Source organism: Nansenia antarctica (genome assembly GCF_963989245.1).
Source record: "Nansenia antarctica genome assembly, chromosome: 7".
In the NCBI taxonomy this organism is placed as follows: Eukaryota; Metazoa; Chordata; class Actinopteri; order Argentiniformes; family Microstomatidae; genus Nansenia; species Nansenia antarctica.
In genome coordinates, this window is record NC_137677.1 from 58661183 (window position 1) to 58682957 (window position 21775).

The following is a 21775-nucleotide window of genomic DNA, read 5'->3' on the forward strand; positions in this document are numbered from 1 at the left end:
ATGTCTTCCTCGTTTGTTTCTCTGAGCGTTTTATATTTTCAAAGAGAGCTGGACTAACTTTGTTTGGAAAAGGACCGCGGGCATGTTGAGGGATTGTCGGCCATGCATATAATCGCTTACTTACACTCTGTGAGTTTGCTTTGGATCAGGCAAATTACCATCTGAAAATGAGCTGAAAAACACTCTGGGCGAGAGGCTTGCGTCATCCATGGCAGCTCACTTTCAGTATTTCTAACCCCGGCAAATATACAGGGAAACATGGAGTGATACACACACATACACATGCACCAAACAAACAAACATGTTGTAGTGTCATCCCTTCCCACCTACTGGAACTTAAAGACCAAGATGAAAAACACTAGTGAAATATTCTTACTGAAAATATACATTCTGGGGTTTTGTAACCGCTTCCATGCATAGCCACTTGTCTGACACCAAACGAACATGACACTACGTTTGTAGTGTCATCCCTTCCACCTACTGGAACTTAAAGACCAAATTGGAAAAACACAAAATACTAGATTTTTACACACAAGACACGGCTCAAAACTTTGAGAATATGGCTACTCGTTAGGATAGTTTCGGATTAAAAAGTACTACATCATGGTGTTGTTGAATGTTAAAACAAGTGTCTCGGTTAGGGAATAATGCGCATCCAGCATAAATCCGAGTAGACTCACATCAAGCAACACACTGGCTCTAATTGGTGAAGGCCATACAAATAAAGTCTATGTGACACAATCACTGCAGGCAGGGTCATACACACACTCACACACACACAAGTTTCATGGACAGGAAAATCCTTTGGGGGGGCTAGGCCTAAATAATTAGCTAGAATATGCCACAAGAGCCTGCTCAGAACAATATGTGCACTCGGGGTGAGGGGCAGAGGAGTCCTTTCATCTTTCAACAGTGTTCGCTCACCCCTGAGAATGGCACGTCTTGAAAGAAAGCAAACCCAAATTGCTCCCCCCAAAAAAACTGCATCATATGTTTATGAATTTATATTCAATAAATGCCATGCGCCCCCATGAAACTATGGGAATTTCTGGTTTTGCTTAAAATGTGATATCATAAAAATAAATTTCCAGCTGCGACACATTACAGCGATACTCCGATTGGCGACACCGATGTCGCCTGGGTGGACGAGACACACTGACCTGTGAGACGGCTAATCTTAATCTGAGTGTTTTTTGGGGGGATCGATTTAATGGTCCTATTCTAATCTGGACTGGGCTGCGATGTTGTCGCTTTCATGTGAAGAAGTGACTGCTGTTAATGTGTGCGCTCTAATCCAAAGCAGACCGTCTCTGTTGAACAGAGGTTTGGACCAGCGCACCGTGCATTGTGCAACAATCAAAACGTACCACCCCTCTTCACTGATCCGAGACAACGGTTTATAAAAGAGAGGCCTGGGCCTAATCGATCCACCATGACAGTTGTTCTGTAATCTATGTCCATGTAATTCTATTTACGAATGTAAACTATTTTGCATTTATTTGATATAACAGAATTGAATAGACATTTCTACACAGAATATATACACACATTTACAGAGTAGTTGATTTAAAATGGAATAAATAAATGTAGAATGCTTTGTTTTACAGCCCTGTTTCAACTTCTACAGTGTTTACCTGCAAGTTAACAGGAAATGTTTGTGGATACCGGATACTTTCTTGAAATAACTGGGTAATTACTATTTTACTACGAAATTTCGGAGGTAATAGCGGACTATAAAACAAACTGTAACCAATAAAAGTGTTACCGACTGATGAAGTGTTTGAATTAGCTCTTCGAATAAACAGCAATAACCTTCTCCTTCTTAATACTGTCACCTCTGACCAGCTCACACACATACACTCCAGATTGCTAAATCAATCAGTGTTACTGTACACGACAGTGTGGAAGTGATAGACCCAGGATATTAAAGCTCCTGCAGTTCTAATCTTGACTTCTTACACAATTTTGCAGATTGCCATTAACCATGCTCCCAAACTCTATCAGCTCTCTGGGCCAGATTAAGAGGCTAGGCACTGCACACGCGCACGTGCACGCGCACACGCACACACACGCACACACACACACACACACATCTCTGCTTTCTTTAATCAGTGGCCTGGTTATCCCTGGAATGCAAATGACTGTAGCCGAGGATGATGACACTGACCCTGTGAGATCGGGGAATTGCACGGGGAAGTGGAGGACGCGACACTTTGGGCGGAGGAGTTTGTCCAGGTCTTTAGGCCTGTGGTCGGGGATCCTCTTCATGAAAGACGAGATGGAGGACAGGAAAGACTCCATGTTGAAAGAGGAGTTGAACGCCACCACATCTGCCACCAAGCTGGAGGGGGGAAATGAAAAGAAGAGGAGGTACTAAGATAGCTTACTATACTGCCCCCCCCCACCCCCACCACCCCCCCTCCCCCCCAAAGAAAAGGTTCCACCTAGAACAAAAATAGTTCTTCAGCTGTCGCTTGAAGAAAGGGTTCTTCAAAGTACTCTTCGTACACAGTAACAGCCAAAAGAAGAATGTACAGTGCCGTTCATTTGGATACTCTGTCAAATAGGACAATTCAGCAGGGCAATATTTATCAGTAGTCTTAAATGGGACCTCATTCTCTTTCATTAGAGCGAAAGCCTCTTGCATTATAATTCAAATTAGCAAAGCAATCTGGCTTCGATCCAATCAAACATCTCTTAATGATCCATTCCCTTTGAGTAGCTTATTATTTAATGCCGCCATATTTGACGGGGGTTAATGACATTAAACGAGATGGAGTGGGCCGCACTGAGCAGAGCTACAGTTATTGACGTGTGGCCCTATGCAGATCAACAACAATCAGTTTTCTTTAGAGTGCCTCTCTCTACTGTTGGCCTCCCTCTGATTAATGACGGCGACGCGACCGCTCGACAAGAGAGACTTCAATTACCCAGAGAGCATCATGTCGGGCCGCGGTAATTAACCAATCATGTGCGCCCTGACATGCTCATTAAGACAAACTATTACAGTTGAGTAGTGTGTTGTTGTTGTTTTTTATTTTTATTTTTTTTATTTTTCTATTTATTTACAACGTACAAAACAAATAGAGTAATTATGCGTGTTCTTAATTTTAATTAAGAATCGGCACTCTTGTTTCTTTGGGACAGCTCTTGCCTTGTGTTTTGTTCCATGTTACATCTTGTTTACTGTGACAATGGATGTAGGTCTACACACAGAAAAACAAAGGGGCAATGTTTAGGATACCAATTAAGCCCACTCCGAGACTAGAGTATTCATTAAAGATTTGATTTGGAGCAGTCTTAATACTGCAGACTTGATACTGTCTTAATAGAAGATCACCTGCATCATTACCATGAGAGGACCTGGTTGTAGCCGTACTGGAAGTCTCTCTCCTGGTTCTTGCGGACGGGGTATATCAGCTGGTTCTCGTGGAAGTAGAGGACCTTCTTCAGGCTGGCTAGGTCAGGCCGCAGGGCCACCAGCTCAGCCAGGTTGAGGACCGAGCTAGCGAACAGGACCCTGGTGAAATAGATCACGGAGAGTGTTAATCCAACCTGGATTCCTCCAGGTTAGTCTCACTGAGATAACATCTCTTTTACACGAGGGACCTTGAGGGAAACCATGGTTGCACTTTATTCTGCGGTAGAGGAAATGCTGGTATTTACATGGAAATGACATGGTCAAATGGTAATTACACGGTTACAAAGTAATTAATGACATGTTTGTTTCTGTTGGATTTACAGTAATAAGGGCTACTAAGTACAGTACCAACCGGTACCAGGTAGTTACCAACTGTGTTGGAATTCTTTGAAGTACAGTACAAGAAAGTGCCCATTGTTACCACATGATTACAAGGTAACTAGCAGGTAAATACCAGTGGACGTGTACTCAAACATAAAGTGCTACCTCTCTCTCTCTAAATAGATGTTAATGTTTCGCTAACAAGCACAGAGAGGAGGGATATAACTCTCATTATAGCATAGCCATCATCATATCAGGCTTGGCCTTTGATGCCAACCACTAATGTCTTTCATCCATAAAACGGCTGGGCTGGATCCTACTTCAACTCGATCCCTTGACTCTAACCAGCAGGTAGAATAGGTATCAGTCGGTCCAACTAACCACATTTCCTAAAGGGTCATAATCCACCCAGCCTTGACCATCTCACCAGCACCCTCTCGGATGAGACAGAAATCCCACAGCAGGACGATGTCTATAAGCACATCTCTCTTCCTCTGTCTCTGTGTCTGTGTCTGTGTGTCTGTCTCTCTCTCTCTCTCTCTCTCTCTCTCTCTCTCTTTCTCTATGTCTCTGTAGCGTGCTCACACATATGAGGCTTTGAAGCTCTTGCTTCATCTCCCTAAGTGACCCCATCCTCCACTTCACTTCAAGCCTTGGCTCGTCCCTTCATCAGTCAGCCAGTCCCCCCTTTACCCACGAGCGAGCCGCTTTGATGTGGTGGAGTCCACGAGCCATCGCTAGGATCACATCCCCCCCCTCTGCCCTCCCCCCCACACACACACTCCCCTCCGCCCCGCGTGCCTCTCAGACCTGGGATTAGCCCAATTTCCTGGCCTGCTCGGGCCTTCGATCAAACCCTAAAAGAGGCCTACAGGACTGCATGTAACAGAAATCACCCTCACCCCTTAAACTCCTAAGTAATACGGAGCTCTGACTCAAACCAGATGAGAGTTCTCTATTTTTACCTTTTTTTCCTGCCAAGAATAGTCCACAGGGACATCCTGTGTAGTTAAGAATTAGACGCACACACAGACCTGCAGGACTTACTTAAACGTAGCCTCACTGGGAAATGGAGAGAGATGGAGGAGATCTTACTTTTTTTTTTGCTCTTACTTCTCATATGGATAAATAAGCACGCAGTAACGTTTTCGTCCTACGCGTGTAGAGTTCTACCATCTCGTTATAACAAAGGGGGATCAGCAGATACTTCTCATATCATAAGTCTGGCATTAAAAGTGGTTCTTATAATCACTAAAACGATCACAGCAGATCACAGCAGAGCAGCTCAGCAGCCCACTGAAGATTGATTCCAGGTGTTTGTATTGAAGTGTTTAAATAAAGGTGTGACATTCAAACATGTCCAGTTAGTTACTAAGTTACTGTATACGTGATGACTTAGTTACAGTGCAGTACAGTATATGCCGTCTAACCAGTATTGATCTGACTACCTGTCTTCACTTTGACTTCTGACCTTTTCAAGTTGGAATCTCTCTCTCTCTCTCTCTCTCTCTCTCTCTCTCTCTCTCTCTCTCTCTCTCTCTCTCTCTCTCTCTCTCTCTCTCTCTCTCTCTCTGATACGTGATACCCGCCCACTACGTCTCTCAAGTAGCTGCTTCACTGTTTCAGAGATGACAGAGCTGGATCAAAACCAGACAACTAGGTTACAGTCCAACCTCAGGACTAACAGTGTGTGTAGCGGTGTGTGTGTGTGTGTGTGTGTGTGTGTGTGTGTGTGTGTGTGTGGCAGAGTGTGTAGCAGTGTGTGTGTGCGTGTGTGTGTGTGTGTGTGTGTGTGTGTGTGTGTGTGGTGTGTGTGTGTGTGTGTGTGTGTGTGTGTGTGTGTGTGTTTGTATGTGTGTGTAGCAGTGTGTGTGTGTGGGTGGGTGAGCCGTAGGCTTATTTACTACAAATTTCTAGTAAATGCTCCATCTAAAACGTATCCTCTTCTGGAAAGTTGAATGATATTATCTCAAGATATCACAATCAAGTACCTAGTCAAGTAGGTCTACTCCCTGTGTTCTGAATCTCTTTCATTTACTCCACACAAGCAGATTTCTTAGCGTGGACTAAGAGATGTGGATGATCAAATTAATAATAATAAATAGCTCTTTGGTCTAACGACATTATGATAGTATCTTTTCATTTCATGAATCAGGGTTTTCCCTGTGAGGGACTTTGTGTGTGGGGCTGTGTACTTTGTATAGTGCAGGTGGGGGAGTGACTCATGAATCTAGATCTCTGGCCTAAAACAAATATGTATTTCATACATATAATATATATATATATATATATATATATATATATGTTATGGTACATGTGGGAAAACTAGGGTTAGGGTTAGGTGCTAGGGTTAGGGTTAGGATTAGGGCTAGGGGTGGACATGCCAGCATGTATCAAGTAACCCTAACCCTATTTTTCCCACATGTACCGTATTCCCACATGTACTGTAACATATATATATATATATAACATATAATATACCAGTACGGTATATATCATAATATATATAACAGAGAATATCAGTGACAGAGAATATCAGTGAATACAGTGTTAACAGTATTTTCTGTCTCTGGTTTCACTACAGTATACAGTATGGACAGCTACATGAAACCCTTGAGAGATCCTTTTGAGTTGGCACTCTCGAAAACAATATACTCTGGCTTTGCTTCTGGCTATAATATGCTTCAAGACTGATAATGCCTCTACAAAACGGAGGAGAAAGATACCGAGGCCTATTCGTAAATCACAAGCCATTCCAACACACAATACGTAATCATAAGTTTGAGTCAGTTTGTTTTTGTACACGCTCGGTTGTTCCCCTATTACAGTAGGTGACAAAAACAAACCGCTTGGAGAGAAAGATAGAGAGAGGGAGAGAGAGAGAGGGAGAGAGAGAGAGGGAGTCAAAAGTGTGAAAAAAGAGAGAATTAAAGGTCAATGCCCTTTCAAGCAGATATTTAATACTCTTAATCCTCTCTGTGGAGGTAAATGATGATTCAATGGAATTCCGAAGTCTGATCTTTGTCTGAGATAAAGCTTTACAATGGCTGAACTGAACCACGAGGCCTGATCTCACTGTACCAAAATAAGCATTTGGATTTTCCCTTCTCATCACTCACTGTACTGTAAATCAATACACCCCCAAATACACTTAAAAAAACAACATGTGTTGGAAAGACGAAGCTATTGCGAAAAATTTGTTTTAGCGATAGCAAATGGTCTATATGATATATTACTGACATTTTTTCATGAATTATTACACAACGAAGACAAGACATATCAGGGCTAGGCTTCATACATATGAGGGTCTATCCAATAACTACAGTGTTGTGTATTCACCTGTATGCGGGGCTAGACGGGATGGCCTGCATGAAGTGCAGGGCAGAGGTCCTGGCCCTCCAGTGCCATTTCTTAGCAGGCAGAGTGTAGGCCACACAATCCTCCACGTTCTCTCTCAGGAGGTCTATCAGCTGCCTGTGGGATCCCCCGTAGAACGCCTCCACCAGTAGCACACTCATGGAGACGGTGGTCTGAGTAGACAAACAGGGGGTATTAACGTTGAGAAAGAAGGGTGAGAATAGATAAGAAGGACTAAGGATGGGGAAATCGTGTCTCCGAAAGATTGGCAATGCAGGCCTCCTTGGAAAGGAAAGAGGAGATGTTGGATTTGGCCACATTATTTCAATTTTATTTGGGACAAAAGAACTGCTGACCTGACCACAATGGGCTGCCAGTTCTAGGCGGAACATCTAGAGTAAATGAACCTGACAATTTTCTGTTAAAATTCTCATTATGAGATCTAATTGGTTAAGTAAGGGAATGGTGCTGTGCCACCGGAATCAATATGGCAGGTTCTAGAATGCTTACATTAAGATAACTGTGTGTTGTAGAGCAATTTGTCTTTCAATGAATTTCCTCCACATGATTTCCAGTTGACATCTACAGTACATGGCCTCCCTTCTGCTCCATCTCCTTCCATTTAGTTGCTGCCCACAATGGGTAGTAATGTATTTGCAACACTCAGCATTCACCCACACACTTTCCAATCAGTCAATATCTCTCGCTCTCTCTCTCTCTCTCTCTCTCTATCTCTATCTCTCCCTCTAGCCTATATCTTTAATGCAAGTCATATCTTAAGTAGAAAATGAGCTGTGCCATCTTTTTCGATGTTACAAAAATGTTAAGAAGCAGAACATTAAAAGCCAGTGTCCAGTAGCTATGACAACGTTCTGTAGCAAGGGAAAGCCTAACAGAAGTCTGGCCCAATGAAAATAAAAATAAATATTTTACAGAAACCATAACTGTGCCCTATTGTGGCATAATAGTACAGGACTAATCCGTAATGGACCATCAAAATCAACATAAAAATATGATTTATTGTCAGTATTCAATGTATAGATATATGAATGTAAAACTGCCTGGATAAATTACTCTGACATTTCTGGCCTACTGCTGATAAGGTTGTGACTCTTGCCAAGCACAAAACATTATGGCTACTTTAACAAACTAGAAGCAATGAATAGAAATTGCGTACGTGGGGACATTTCAACCTCGGCAACAGCTAGCTAACAGGAGAAAAAACATATTTATGGAATAGTCAAGCACACACCAGGAAACGACACGCTATCGACCCTAGGCCTCGGGTGGGGGGGGGAATTTCCAGACCTTACCGCCATGCATCACAGACGGGCCTTTCTTTCATTCTTTGACGATCAATCTCCTCACCTATACCACCGTACCTTTCGCCCACCACTCGAAACATGGAAGGACGTCGATACCTTTCCACCTTCGACGACAGAGATGAAGTGAAGGGTTAATGTCATTTCTCTCCCTCTCCCCCACACATTGATGATGGTAGGGAATCCCCTGGTACGTCGTACCACTCAGGAATTAATAACAGCCTAGCAGTGTTACTGACTAGTCATTTCACAACCTGACTGAAGACTCTCAGATAGGCTTAGTCACTGAACCAAGACACCATTTCGGTATGGAACCAACTAAATGACAAAAGTGAATATTGGAACTTTTTTTAATATTGGAACTTTTTTTTCTTGTTTTGTTTTTTCCTTGTTATTGTTTTTGACATTTTTGAAAGGTTGAGTACAGCTTCCTATCAATTTCAAACATTAAAAACGTACTAACGGACTACTCTACCTTGAATACCAATAGTGTACGATATGTTCAGCCAAATTATTTTAATGTGTTGTTTAATTTGTTCATAGATGAGCAAGTAAACAACAAAGGTACATTGCCAGACCATATACTTGTGTGCAAAATTCATATTCAAATGAGTATTCAGTCAAAGAGACCTATTCCATATTATGGAAAATCAACATCAAGGCCAATCTTTAGAAACAGAACTTTGTACACCAAAGAGACACATCCCCCCTCTATATACACACACACACACACACACACGCACACACTCTCTGACACTCTGACACACTCACACACACACACACACACACACACACACACACCCACACACACTCTCTGACACTCTGACACACTCACACACACACACACTCTCACACACACACGCAATGCACAAGCCCTGCATGGCCGAAAGGACCAAAAGGGAGGTGTCGGAATCTGGCACGCACGGTTCAGCGATCTGTGTTTGTCGTGGCCACCGTAATCCCATCCAACCCTGTGCCTGCTGCACCCCGAGGGCCACATGGGGGAAGTGCTTCTGGTGACGACTTTAATGGTCATGATTGGTCCTCACTGTGACGTCTTTATGCATTTTTATAAGCAATCGCTGGCTGCCTCTCCCCCGTTATCTAGGCCTATGTAAATCCTGCATTTCTGCATGAAATCCCATTGCACCTCAGGGTTGTTTTGTGTGTGTGTGTGTGTGTGTGTGTGTGTGTGTGTGTGTGTGTGTGTGTGTGTGTGTGTAACTACGTGTGTGTGTGTGTGTGTGTGTGTGTGTGTGTGCATGCTTAACTGTGTCTGTGTGAGAGTGAGTGCGAGTGTGTGAGAGAGTGTGTGTGTGTGTGTGTGTGCATGCTTAACTGTGTCTGTGTGAGAGTGAGTGCGAGTGTGTGAGAGAGTGTGTGTGTGTGTGTGTCTGTGTGTGTGTGTGTGTGTGTGTGTGTGTGTGGTGTGTGCATCCTCTGCGATGGGGTTTGACAGGGAGGAGGCTAGCTCTGATACGTTATCTTGGAGGGGTTATTTCTCCTTAAACAAGCGATCAGATGAAATACACCCTCAGATACTGCCGCCAATGGGAACATGGCAGATTGGGGCTGAGGCGAACTAAAGTTCAGTTCACGACACGCTGAACCCTGCCCAGAAGGTAACTGAGATTATTTCATTGAGTAAAGGTTAACGGTGTTAGAATTTACTTACCATGTTACCAACAGAGCCCTTGTGTACTGAATATCAAATTAGTACCTTAACATTAGTACCATAACAGATTGGAGAACCTTTAAGGGCCTGATAACCTGAGTCTGACCTCTAAATAGTACTTACATTTAATTTAAATAAGGATCAGGAGACTAAAGAAACATCAAAGTAGTCACTTACAGACCTATTTATGATTTTGAGTTGACATACTGTAGGCTGTTTGAAATAAGGAAGACACCTAATGCACCTACTAAACTGTCCATCTGTCTATGGTCTATACTTGGATCGTGGAATCTGTGTTGATATCCAACATATTATTTAAAAATCAAGACTGTACCACGGGGTACATTCACTAAGCATGAGATCAGTCTCACTCACCCCATCATAACAGTGTGGTAATATTGTCTCCTAAAACCCTTTTAATTCAGTGTTCTCATGACAGGTCTTTGGAGTTTGACAATGCAAATGTAAGCAGCTTCTTCTCACACCGAGGAGCAAGGAACGTGTAATGCTATTCATAACTCCTTTGATCTCATATTAGAAAAGGGGAGGAAGCTCACATTTTCCAGGGATTAAGGTTTCAAAGCGGTGAAATGAGTGAGAAGTGACTTTCCTCTTTTTTAATTGAGGGAGTCTTCTTGCCCTTGTACTTCACGAGCCCGGGCTTTATGTAAAAGCTAATCATTTAAGGATCCACTGAAAGGGACTACAGCTATAATTACTGGCACATGGACATGTGCTAATCTTTCCATACTTGGACGAGACACTGTAGTCGTGCACAATAGCCAATAAATGGAAATGGCCTAATGCAGTCCGATATAGCTAGGCATAGGGTAGAACTTCATTTCATATGGCACACACACACACACACACACACACACACACACACACACACACACACACTTAACTACTTGTGAGCAATTAAATGTGTTGTGCTGTTACTGTAGCCCAATATATACAGGTAGCCCACATGAAACTAATCATCACTGTGCCTGTGATCATTTGCCATAAAACTCACAGATACTTTCAGCCGACTATAAACGAGTATCCTAATTTAGATAGCGTGTAGGCAATTATATGACTATGGGTGGCTGTGGCCTTATTAAGACATGGATCTTCCCTTTGAACTACAGAAGCTGGGGAAAAAAACAAATCACTGGTGAAATGATCTCACGACTACCGTGAACAAGAACACGTGTCTTGGCAACACCGAATTACTCTTTTACGGAGTTGTCCCGTTTATGCTGTCAAAAATCAATAGTTATATCATTTGAGTGAGCGCTCCATATCGTGACGTTAGAATGATAAGGTTCTATCTCCGTTTAGGGCAGTTCAGAGATATTGAGCGTCAAAGTTTTTACATTCCATTATGTTTTGTGAGATGGAACCTTTGTATTTTATGAATAACTAACTCAAAAATGTCAACATTTTAAAAATAACACTACACAGGCATTAATAAACACCTAATGGATCAGATTATGTAAAAAAAAATGGAGATAGAACCTTATAATTCTAACGTCACGATATGCAGGATGATCATAAGGAGCTGTGGGCATGGCATCTAACCTCAGTCGTAGAAAGGAGGAGAGGGAGAATATATCTTTCTATTGCACATAACGGGGCATTCAGTTTTCAGTCGCATATATTTTTTGCAGAATGTTTCTACTGAGATGCGACAATCAACTGCTACTCTACACTTCCTGCTTTCATACATAGGTGTTTACTTACAATCATTGGACATTCTACAGAATAAGTCGTTTATTTAATAGGCTAAATGAGAGTGTTGATTACTGTAATAACAGTCTCAATGTCCAAATGTAGAAATGCGTTTGCTCTTCAGCAGAGCGAGTAGCCTACATTTAGAAGAATAAATGCAATATAGCAGTGAGTAAAACAAATCTAAACGTTGCATATCACGGTAAAGTGTGTGTAACAACGTGCGGCGAATACACGTGTGTGTGTGTGTGTGTGTGTGTGTGTGTGTGCTCATTCATATGAATAGGTGCTTACCTCTTCCTGAATCTGCTCGATAGAAAACGCGTCGCGTTACGTTCTTGCGCGGTGACGTCATTTTAGGAACGCCCCTCGCGCTGGTTGATGGAGAAGTCCACTTGAGGTCACGTGGGGCGCGGAGGAGAACCTCGTCGCCTAGCCTATTTTCAGGAATGACACATTGGATGATTTTGCTACAATTAATTCACTACATGTAATTAAATGTCGTTTGCCAATAAAATAACTTCCAAGTGTAAGTGGAATCAATAGTGAAAGAAAGGCATTCCCTTTATAAACTGCTTTTAGTCTTGCTACAAAGATAAATGGTATTCATCCCTCCAGGGAAACTGGGATAGCCAATCCTGCACATAAAAACAGGACAATAAATATAGCAATACATAAGAACAGGACGTCATTCATAACTTACAACTCAGTTCACAAGTCAGTGTTGGCCTATAATTCATCATAACATGCTGAACATTTTACAGTGTCTCTCAGTCTGTGTCTGTCTGTCTGTCTCTCTGTCTCTCTCTCTATCTCACTGTGTGTGTGTGTGTGTGTGTGTGTGTGTGTGTGTGTGTGTGTGTGTGTGTGTGTGTGTGTGTGTATGTGTGTGTGTGTGTGTGTGTGTGTGTGTGTGTGTGTGTGTGTGTGTGTGTGTGTGTGTGTGCGTGCGTGTGTGTGTGTGTGTGTGTGTGTGTGCGTGCGTGTAAGTCTATGTGCGTGTGTGTGTGTGTGTGTGCGCGCAACACTGAACTCTTCACCTGCTTCTATTTGCATTGCATTATGTGAGTTGAATTAGTAAGGTAATGGATAATATAATTCTTCTGAGATCCTGTGCAAACAGTTCATGGCCAGTTGGCTGTCTGCTGCTAGTGGCAATTTTAGCTCCAGCCAGTGTTTTTAAAACTTCAAAGAGCCAAAAGTAATGTTTTAAAGTCTATCACACAGACTCTAAGAAATCTGGCACATGAGGTAGAATCCACATCTGAAGGTAAAAGTTCAGCAGAACCAATTACACAAGTGTAAAGACAGCAATAAAGAGGTTTGAGCATATTTTGTTCTCACTCTATGGTAAACCGAAAGACTGTCTTAATTAGTTTATGTTAATTAGGAGCTTTCTCTAACTTGAAGCATGAAATTACAGCTGGTAAATTGTCTACAGTGCTTTTATAAATTATTATTTTAGAATGTTTATTGAGTGCTCTCATGGATCGGCAATACGTAAAAATGTGTGTTCAAAAACACTTATGCTGTGTCTGAGAACAGCCTATTTTCACTTCCAGTTGTATGTGCATAGTTCAGACATTGTGAAAGAACAAATCATCTACCCTCAAAACTGAGAGTAATGATTGCCTTAGTACTGTATACTCGTTGTCATGTAACAGTAGCTACCATAGGAAACTCTATTCTGATTATTCAAATATTGTGAGGATGAATTGTCCCTTGGTAACCACAACAAAGCAGCTACAGTACAGTGTTTCTTCAGTCTGGTATCTAAACTCATACTACACGCTATAGTTTAACTCAATTGGGCATTTGTGACTTATAAATGCCGATGGTTGAGACTTCAAAATCTAAATGGCTTGAGGATAGCCAAGAATAACATTGAGTCATGTTAAAGGAGGAGTATATGGAGGCCTTAATCAAGTTACAAAAATATAATCTGACAGAAACATGAGATGGCTAAACAGTAATTTGTACATGATTACTTTTGGCCGTCAAGTATGATTGTTAAATGTGTTCATAAAAAATAGAGATAGAAGTACAAGAAGAATAACACAGCTTTATTAAAATTTAATTTGGCTACATTTATTCGAGCATGGTCATTTCCAAGAGAAATTAAAAATTCAATAATACTTCAGACATTTCAGGAATTTCTTCATCATCATCATAAACAGTCCCTCTTCATCTCGTTAACTGGATGAATAAAGTGGATTTTTATTCTCAAAAAATACAGTGTTTTCACAATATCGTATCAAAAGTTCCCCAAATTTAGAATTTCCAGTAGTTGAAAGGAAATAAAACAAAAAGAACAAAATTTAAAATTTAACAATGAATGTTTCCAAATACCATAGATGCTCTATTTATAATTTGCTCCAATAGTCAATGACAGAATCATTTTTACTAAAATATATCTATTTGTTGAGGAACTATAATACTGTACACTACAGTATGAAATAAATAAAATTAGGAAATATAAAATGAGTCACATAAATAAAATGGTAATCTTAAAATAAAAACAAAATGAAATTTATGTTGGAAAAATCAACAAAAAACAAAACAAAAAGTAATACTGACAAAAGGTCATGAAAAATACAGAAAATTGCACAAACATATGTAAACTAACAAACTGCTGTCTATCTACGCTAATACTGACATTGGTACTTCAAAAAACAAGGTGAAATATTTATTTAATACTGAAGCCAGAGCAAAGAGAACACAGGTCAACTCTGATTTACACTGTACAGGGATGGCACTTGCAGAAACGCACAGGTGAAAAGGTTTGCATATAAGGCTTTCTCTTGAGAAAATAAAACATCCAAAGGCTCCAGTCGTTCATACTGAGCCCTCCATATTTCACTGTTCTCTCCTTCATTCTTTCACTCTCTCTCCGATCCATTTTAAGACTCACGACATATCAAAATCACACAGGTTTAAATGTTCCTTCACATAAAAAGAAAATTGTGAGGCCCAAAATTGTGTGGTTAGTTTTGCCTGGCAAGAAGGAGGGTAAAAACCAAGGACATCACAGTAAGTGGTAGACATAATACAACACTGACGGACTGCTACCGAGTCTTCAAGCACGGTATAAATATACATAGGCTTTTTTTTTTTTTTGTCAAAAATGTTTTTGTAGTGATTAAAAGGGGCAGAGTGCAATTTCCTGGTTTGGGGTATGAACACAATGAAAACACAGGGGTTAAGAACATTATAGCACCACACAGCTTTTAGGCCTTAATACTGTACATTAAAACAGCTTCATCTTCATTTTAATTATAATGATAATCATTATTACTTATTCTTTATTTATTTATTTTTTTGCATAATGTGGATTCTTTAAACAATCCCACCCAGCTTTTTCGTCACAACTCTGATGTTGGCAGTCACCACATTGCATGAGTCCATCGTTACGAGCCTCGTCATAGAAACTCGAGGCAAGCGCTTTGTATGTATGTACTATGACTGAGCCCAGTGCATTGCCTTTCTGAAACATTTAGCAGGTTTCATATTTGCTGGAAGAATGGAAAAAAAAGGAAATGAAACAAACCAACATGACAAATATTTGCTGAAAGCTTTTTTTCGACTGCAGTTTACTGAATCAATCTGCTTCCTCCTGGTCCGACTTGGCATCTGTTTTCCCTTCTCTTGAACTCTCATCCATCGAATGCGCCGCATCCTTTCCTTCGTCCTCCTCATCTCTCGCTACGTCCATCTGCATACCCAAGCTCCTGCTGTCGCCCTCCTCCTCTTCCTCCTCCTCTCCTTCCCTGAAACTTGCCTCCCGTCTGTCTGTCACCTCCTCGTACGCCTCCTCCACTTCCCTCTCTCGTCCCCTCATCCCTCCTTCCGTGCCATCCCTCAGGATGGTGCCTCCGCCACCCCCTTCCTCCGGCTGGTCCTCGGGGTCCGAGTAACCCAGGGGCCCCAGGCCCTGCAGGTAGGCCCTCCTCATGAGAAGCTCTGTAGGCTCCAGGGGACCCTTATCCCTGGCCTCCCTCTCGGCCGCCTCCCTCTCCTCTGCCTCCCTCTTGCAGTAGGAGTATCGGTGGTTCATGTGCTGGGAGTAGGACCCCGAATGGGAAAAGCGCTTCCCACACTTGTCACACTGGTAGGGCTTCTCGCCCGAGTGCAGGCGCGAGTGCTCGATGAGATGGTGCTTGTGTTTGAAGGCCTTCTTGCAGATCTGGCACTGGTGCGGCCGTTTGCCTGCAGAGACACAGGAAGACAGGGGAGAGAACGTGTTACTATGGCGACGAGAGGTCCCTGGTCTCTAGACACACAGCACACAACACACACAGAGGTTAAACAGGTATTCAGGGAGAGACGACATAACACATGCAATATCAGAGTGGATCTGGGTTTGACTTTGACTAGGAGATGTCTATCGGTCATGTTAAGTGCAGATTGAGTGCAAAAACATTACATTCCAATAATGTCATAGACAAAGACTTCTTTATACCCCCCCTGTCATGGTGAAAATAATTAAAATGCATAACAATGGTTTTAGGAATGAGTGAAATGATTGTACGAATAAAAAAACACATTTGAACTGTATGAACGCGTGTGACAAAATAAGAGGCAGAGGCAGAATAAAACCCTCAAAATAAACCCCCTTCATTTATAGTTCACCTCCTCGTCTAAAACCTGAGAGGCTAATTTCAGTTGCTGCTTAAAAACACTGGGGGGAGGCAGGGGGAGGTAATAAGAACTCAAACATCCTATAATGGCTCCGTCTGAGACCGTGGCAGCTCGAGCCAGTGAGATCAGATGCCTCGAACACCAAGCAAGGTGAAACTGAAGCGGCCTAGCTGCCCTGGCATCGTTAACGGAGTGTTTTGTCATGACATCATGGTTCCTGATTAAAACTGACTAGGATTAGGCATCCTTCGCGTGATCGTGTGATGAGTGTATTTGTAGGAGGAACTTCACACCAGTAAACCCCCTCACCCAGCTACATGCACCCACACAGACACACACACACACACACACACACACACACACACACACACACACACACACACATACATACACACCTTCCCACACACACAACACACACACCATCCTACACACACAACACACACACACACACCATCCTACACACACAACACACACACACACACACCCACACACACACATGCCAGCTCCACGCACACCGTTTACTACTGTACACAGTACAACTCGGCACAACCGGAAATGTATGTCTTCCATCTGACTCCTATTAGACAAGATGGGCCTCTTCTATGCCAATTCAATCGCCCAATATAATCGTCCCTTCCAAAGCGCACATCCCACGCACACATGCACAAACGCCTTCCACCCTGTGAATGCCAATACGCACATGGGAGCAACCACGCCACGGAATGCACACACACACACACGCGCACACACACACACACACACACACACACACACACACACACACACACACACAGGCAATTCCCAGCCACAAATAGCCTTGGAATGCCTGCAACATTTTCCATAGTTGACATACTTGAAGTGCCCCCCCCCCACCCCAACTCCACTGTCCCCCCATCCCCTCATCTTGCCCTCCCCACTCCACATCAGGGCAAAAATAGAGGAGACAGCAGATTCCTCGCGTCAAGCATTCCTGCACAGAGTGACAAGAGAATGCAAGCGAGGTATGATGCAACGTGGTGAAAGAGAGGAGTCCCCAGGAGGAGAGGTCACATCTCTGAAGAGAATCTCTAAGGGACCCAGACATGCCTCCTATAGACCTGGCATTCTGTTACATACCACCAGGGTCAGTATTGTAACTCTTATCCCTGTCACTAACAGCACTGTGGACGGGGTACTGTATGCCCATGTGCGCTGGCACACACACACACACACACACACACACTCACGTACGCACGCACACACGCGCACACACACACACACACACACACACACACACACACACACACACACACACACACACACACACACACAGACAGACAGACATACCCTATACAGTAGGACTCCTGAACTGTACTGTATATGGTCTCTGTTGAAGAGGTTAGTTTGTTTCTAAAATGGCTGCTAGTCCATCGCCACATTCTGTAGTAACTCCATTTAGAGGAAAAATAAGAACGGACATCACGATTAGGATGCCTGGGTGAATGAGGATAGTGCTTCAAAGAGATTCATTCTCTCGTCAATCCGCAAGCCATTGAAATGACAGCTGACAGTGATCCTGTGAGCCTCAACTTACATTCAGTACACACGCGCATGCACACACACACACACACACACACACACACACACACACACAGACATTTACATTTTCGGAATTTAGCAGACGCCTTTATCCAAAGCGACGTACAACAAATACATTTGAATAAGTAAGTGAATCATCAGTCGTTGCACGAAACGTAATCTATGCATACACACACACACACACACACACACACACACACACACACACACACACACAGACCATTATTCGAGCACCATGACACATATTTATATTGACTTTACTGAATGTTATCCCCTCTACATTAAAACATCCCTACCCCCTGCTGAAAAGAAAAGAACATGTTAAAGGTCATGGATTTGAACACATAGAACTGAAGAAGAATGTGAAAAAGGAGAGAAAGGAAAAAAAGAGATGTAGGAACTATGAGGGGGGAGAAAAAAACAAGTGACCAAGAACCAAAAAAAAGAAAGAATGACATTTAAAAAAAGATAATGTTCAAAGACACAAAACATGGGGGGGGGGCAAGAAAGGGCAAGAAAAGGGGGATGGGGTAAAAAAGAAGTGTCCAAATGTTATATACCTGTGTGCTCATATTTGTGTCTTAGGAGGGAACTGGTCTTCTGGAATGTTTTGTCGCACAAGTCACACGCGTACATACCACTTTCTGTCTTCTTAATCTTCTTCCGGGAGAGGAGCGAATCGCTGTCTGTCAGGTCGTCCAGGCCTGACAGATAGTCCCCAGTGCCGTCTAGTAGCTCCCCCTATGCAAGAGAAGCAGATTTTTTTCAATACTTTTAGTTAATCCACACCTGTCACCTAAGCATAGACACCTTCTGCTCTTTAGTTAGATCCCAAGTCTGGACAGGGCTTAGCAGCGGTCGCAACCTGTGTAAGACCCTTATCATTAAAAGACGTTAAAAGGGGCAACATATGGGCAATTTAACACTGTGTTGTGGATTGCACATGGACGTATTTACAAAACAGACAGCCACAGTGCAAACGCATCTAATCAGACAAAAACACTACATTCATATATTGTATACTTTCAAGAAGAAAATATTTTGGGGGGAATATTGACAATACTTTAATTTAGAGTTAAATGCACACAGTTAAACAGGCAAAATGTCAATTTATTTAAAGTATTTTCTCAATGACTGTTACCACAGGGACCCTGGTGATGTGGCCTATAATGTGACTATAAAGGTGGCAGTTAAATGATTAACAATTGAATCAGCAAAAGTGTTGATATGTGTCATATGTGTAGAAAACCCCACAAATGTTTGGATTGCAATGATGACCCACATAAATATGACCCACATATAACGGTTGCTCTAAAAAAAACACAACAAAGGGCTCACCTGAAAACCCGGTTTCCGTCCGTACTTCCTCCTCTGTTGCATCTCAGCGAATGTGGCAGCCCCCGTTGCATAAGTATATGCCATGGGCAGGAAGCTGACTGGGTCCAGGCCTGGGTAGGGCCTCAGGCCTGGGATGCTGGCCTGGGCTTGGGACATGAAGGTGGGTTGGGGGAAGGCCCCGTGTGGCGGCAGGGATGTGTACATGTGACCACCAGTGAATGGATTGATCCCAAAGATGGGGCTGGCGCCCTTCTCAAGTTGGTGGCCGCTGTTGTTCCCTCCGTGGTTGGATTCAGAGCCCAGGAACTCTTTCTTGATGTGGGCCAAATCCAGGGGCCCCGTCCCCTGCTCTCTGGTGTGGGCGTCGCCGTGGCCATTGCGGTCAACCACATAACCATTTGGCTCTCGTTTTCTCTTTTCCCCCAGGGAGACGCTGCTCTTGCTCATGTGTTTTGGCAGAGAGAGGTCCAATGGCATGGACTCTCCATGGGCATCCTCAGAGGCTAGACTGTTTGGAGTGTAGGAGCTGCTCTGGGAGTTTTTAGAGGACGTGGAGGAGAGATTCAGGGGCGATGGGGTGCTGCTCCGCAGGTGGTCCAGGGGGTCTAGTGGTTTTTCACCCATGTGCCTATTTGCTGTAAACTGATTGGCCTTCAAATGTCTGTGGGAGGTGTCCCCATTGGTGGAGCCGCAGTGTAACTCTGCGGCGGACATCACACGTTCCACGTGCTGCATCATGGACAGGGGTGACCTGGCCAGGCTGTGGTTAACCTCCATGCTGCTCCGGTCCGGCGCCGGTGACCGTTTCCTGGAGATGTGGGAGTGGTTGTGTGGTGTAAGCTGGTTCTTCCACTGGGAGAACCACTCCTTGACGAATTCCTGCGGGAGGCCCACCGCGATGGAGATCTTCAGCAGCTCCTCTGGGTTCGGCTCCGTGTTCATGGCGAAGTAGGCCTTGAGCACCGACATGTGGTCTTTGAAGGGGTTGATGGGACTGATGGCGCCTCTCTCGGACAGAACGGAGGACAGCAGCGCAGTCTGCTGGTCTGAGGGGTGCATCCCCCTGCGGCTGGGTGGGTAACTCTCAAGGGGCTGGAGGACTGCCTTGATCTCCTCGTTCATCTTACACATGTAGCGCTCGTGTTGGTGCAGGGGGATGGGCCCGGGGAACGACTCCTTGCAGAATTGGCATGAAAATGGCAAGAACGGAATCTGGCTCTCGTGGGGCTTTTCTTCGGCCAGATCCGAGTGGTTAAACTTCTCCTTTTTTATATCGATGACCTGTCTCTTGGAGTCGTCGATCAGGCTCTTGGCCTCGTTGACCTTCTCCAACGTGTAGTCGATGATGCTCTTGGTGGGGCTGCCGTGGCCCACCACCTTGAAGCCTGACCGCGGAGAGGCCAGGGCCAGCTTCTGCTCCTCCATCTGGGCCCCCAGCTCCTTCATGTAGGCCCTGAGCTTGGAGATCTCCTCCGGGTTCCCGTCCATCTTCTGCCTGCACACCGTGTTGTCCACGATCTGGAGGACCTTCTGCACTTCGCTCAGGTTGTTCCCCAGGGCAGAGTAGCCCAGCAGGGGCAGGTCCAGCCCCATGCCCCCCAGGTGCTGCAGGGGGCTCTGGGATGAGCTGTGGACCCCCAGGGGGCTTCCTCCTCGGCCACCTCCGTTCATGTAGGCCCCGGGGCCTCCGAAGCCATGCGCCTGGGCGGCCATCAGTAGCCGGTAGTCGTTGAAGTCCATGGGTTCAGCTTTGATGTCCAGGTGGCTCTGCTGGTCTTGGTGACCCATGGGGCGCCCGTTCTCCAGCTTGTGGCGGAGCTGAGCCAGGGCGGGGCTTCCCGGGGAGGAGGAGGCGGAGTTGGGGGAGGAGCCAGCCTTGGCGTTGCCTCCGTTGCGTACTCGTCCGTTGACAGCGATCAGTCCGATGCACTTCTTGCTGCTGATGTGGGAGCTGTACGACCCAGAGTGGGAAAAGCGCTTCTTGCAGTTAGAGCATTCGTATGGTTTCTCACCTGTTGAAAGAAACAAAGGGACATACAAAATTGCATTTTAAAATGTGCTGGTTTTGGACTTTGGACAATAGGCTGCCCCTAAATGTAGTGTAATAACATTGCAATAACTCTGGTCACAACATTCTATTAAAATAAGCTATTCTTATTATTATTATTGGTAATTGCATGGTATATGGAGTGAAACAGAACCGTCCTTATTACACTTCTGGAATAACACAAAAAGTTTTCTGTTTCTATTTTCTATTTCTATTCAATTTCAGTTAAACTCAGCTTCTTGAGCTATAGCCCCATCCATATGGCTGAATTACTCAGTTATGAAACGGTCTGGTGAGCTATTATAAAACAGAAGAATGAGTCATTTACTGACAGAGGCCAAAAATGAACATTATCAATTTAGTCT

At 43.7% G+C, this 21775-nt stretch overlaps 2 protein-coding genes across 2 annotated transcripts in view; both read right to left on the minus strand.

Annotated features, from left to right (window-relative positions):
- gtdc1 (glycosyltransferase-like domain containing 1) overlaps positions 1-7260 on the minus strand; it is a gene marked incomplete at both ends in the record, with an annotated part of 30879 nt that extends 23619 nt beyond the window's left edge. The window contains 3 exons of the mRNA XM_080536960.1: positions 2168-2341; positions 3353-3520; positions 7082-7260. Of these exons, the coding sequence (XP_080393086.1) occupies positions 2168-2341; positions 3353-3520; positions 7082-7260 (521 nt within the window). The remainder of the gene's footprint in view (positions 1-2167; positions 2342-3352; positions 3521-7081) is intronic.
- An 8065-nt stretch (positions 7261-15325) lies between these two features.
- Positions 15326-21775, minus strand: part of zeb2a (zinc finger E-box binding homeobox 2a) — a 51076-nt gene continuing 44626 nt past the window's right edge. The window contains exons 7-9 of the mRNA XM_080535448.1: positions 19364-21375; positions 18586-18766; positions 15326-16015 (exon numbers count right to left, since the gene is read on the minus strand). Of these exons, the coding sequence (XP_080391574.1) occupies positions 15408-16015; positions 18586-18766; positions 19364-21375 (2801 nt within the window). The 3' untranslated portion in view covers positions 15326-15407. The remainder of the gene's footprint in view (positions 16016-18585; positions 18767-19363; positions 21376-21775) is intronic.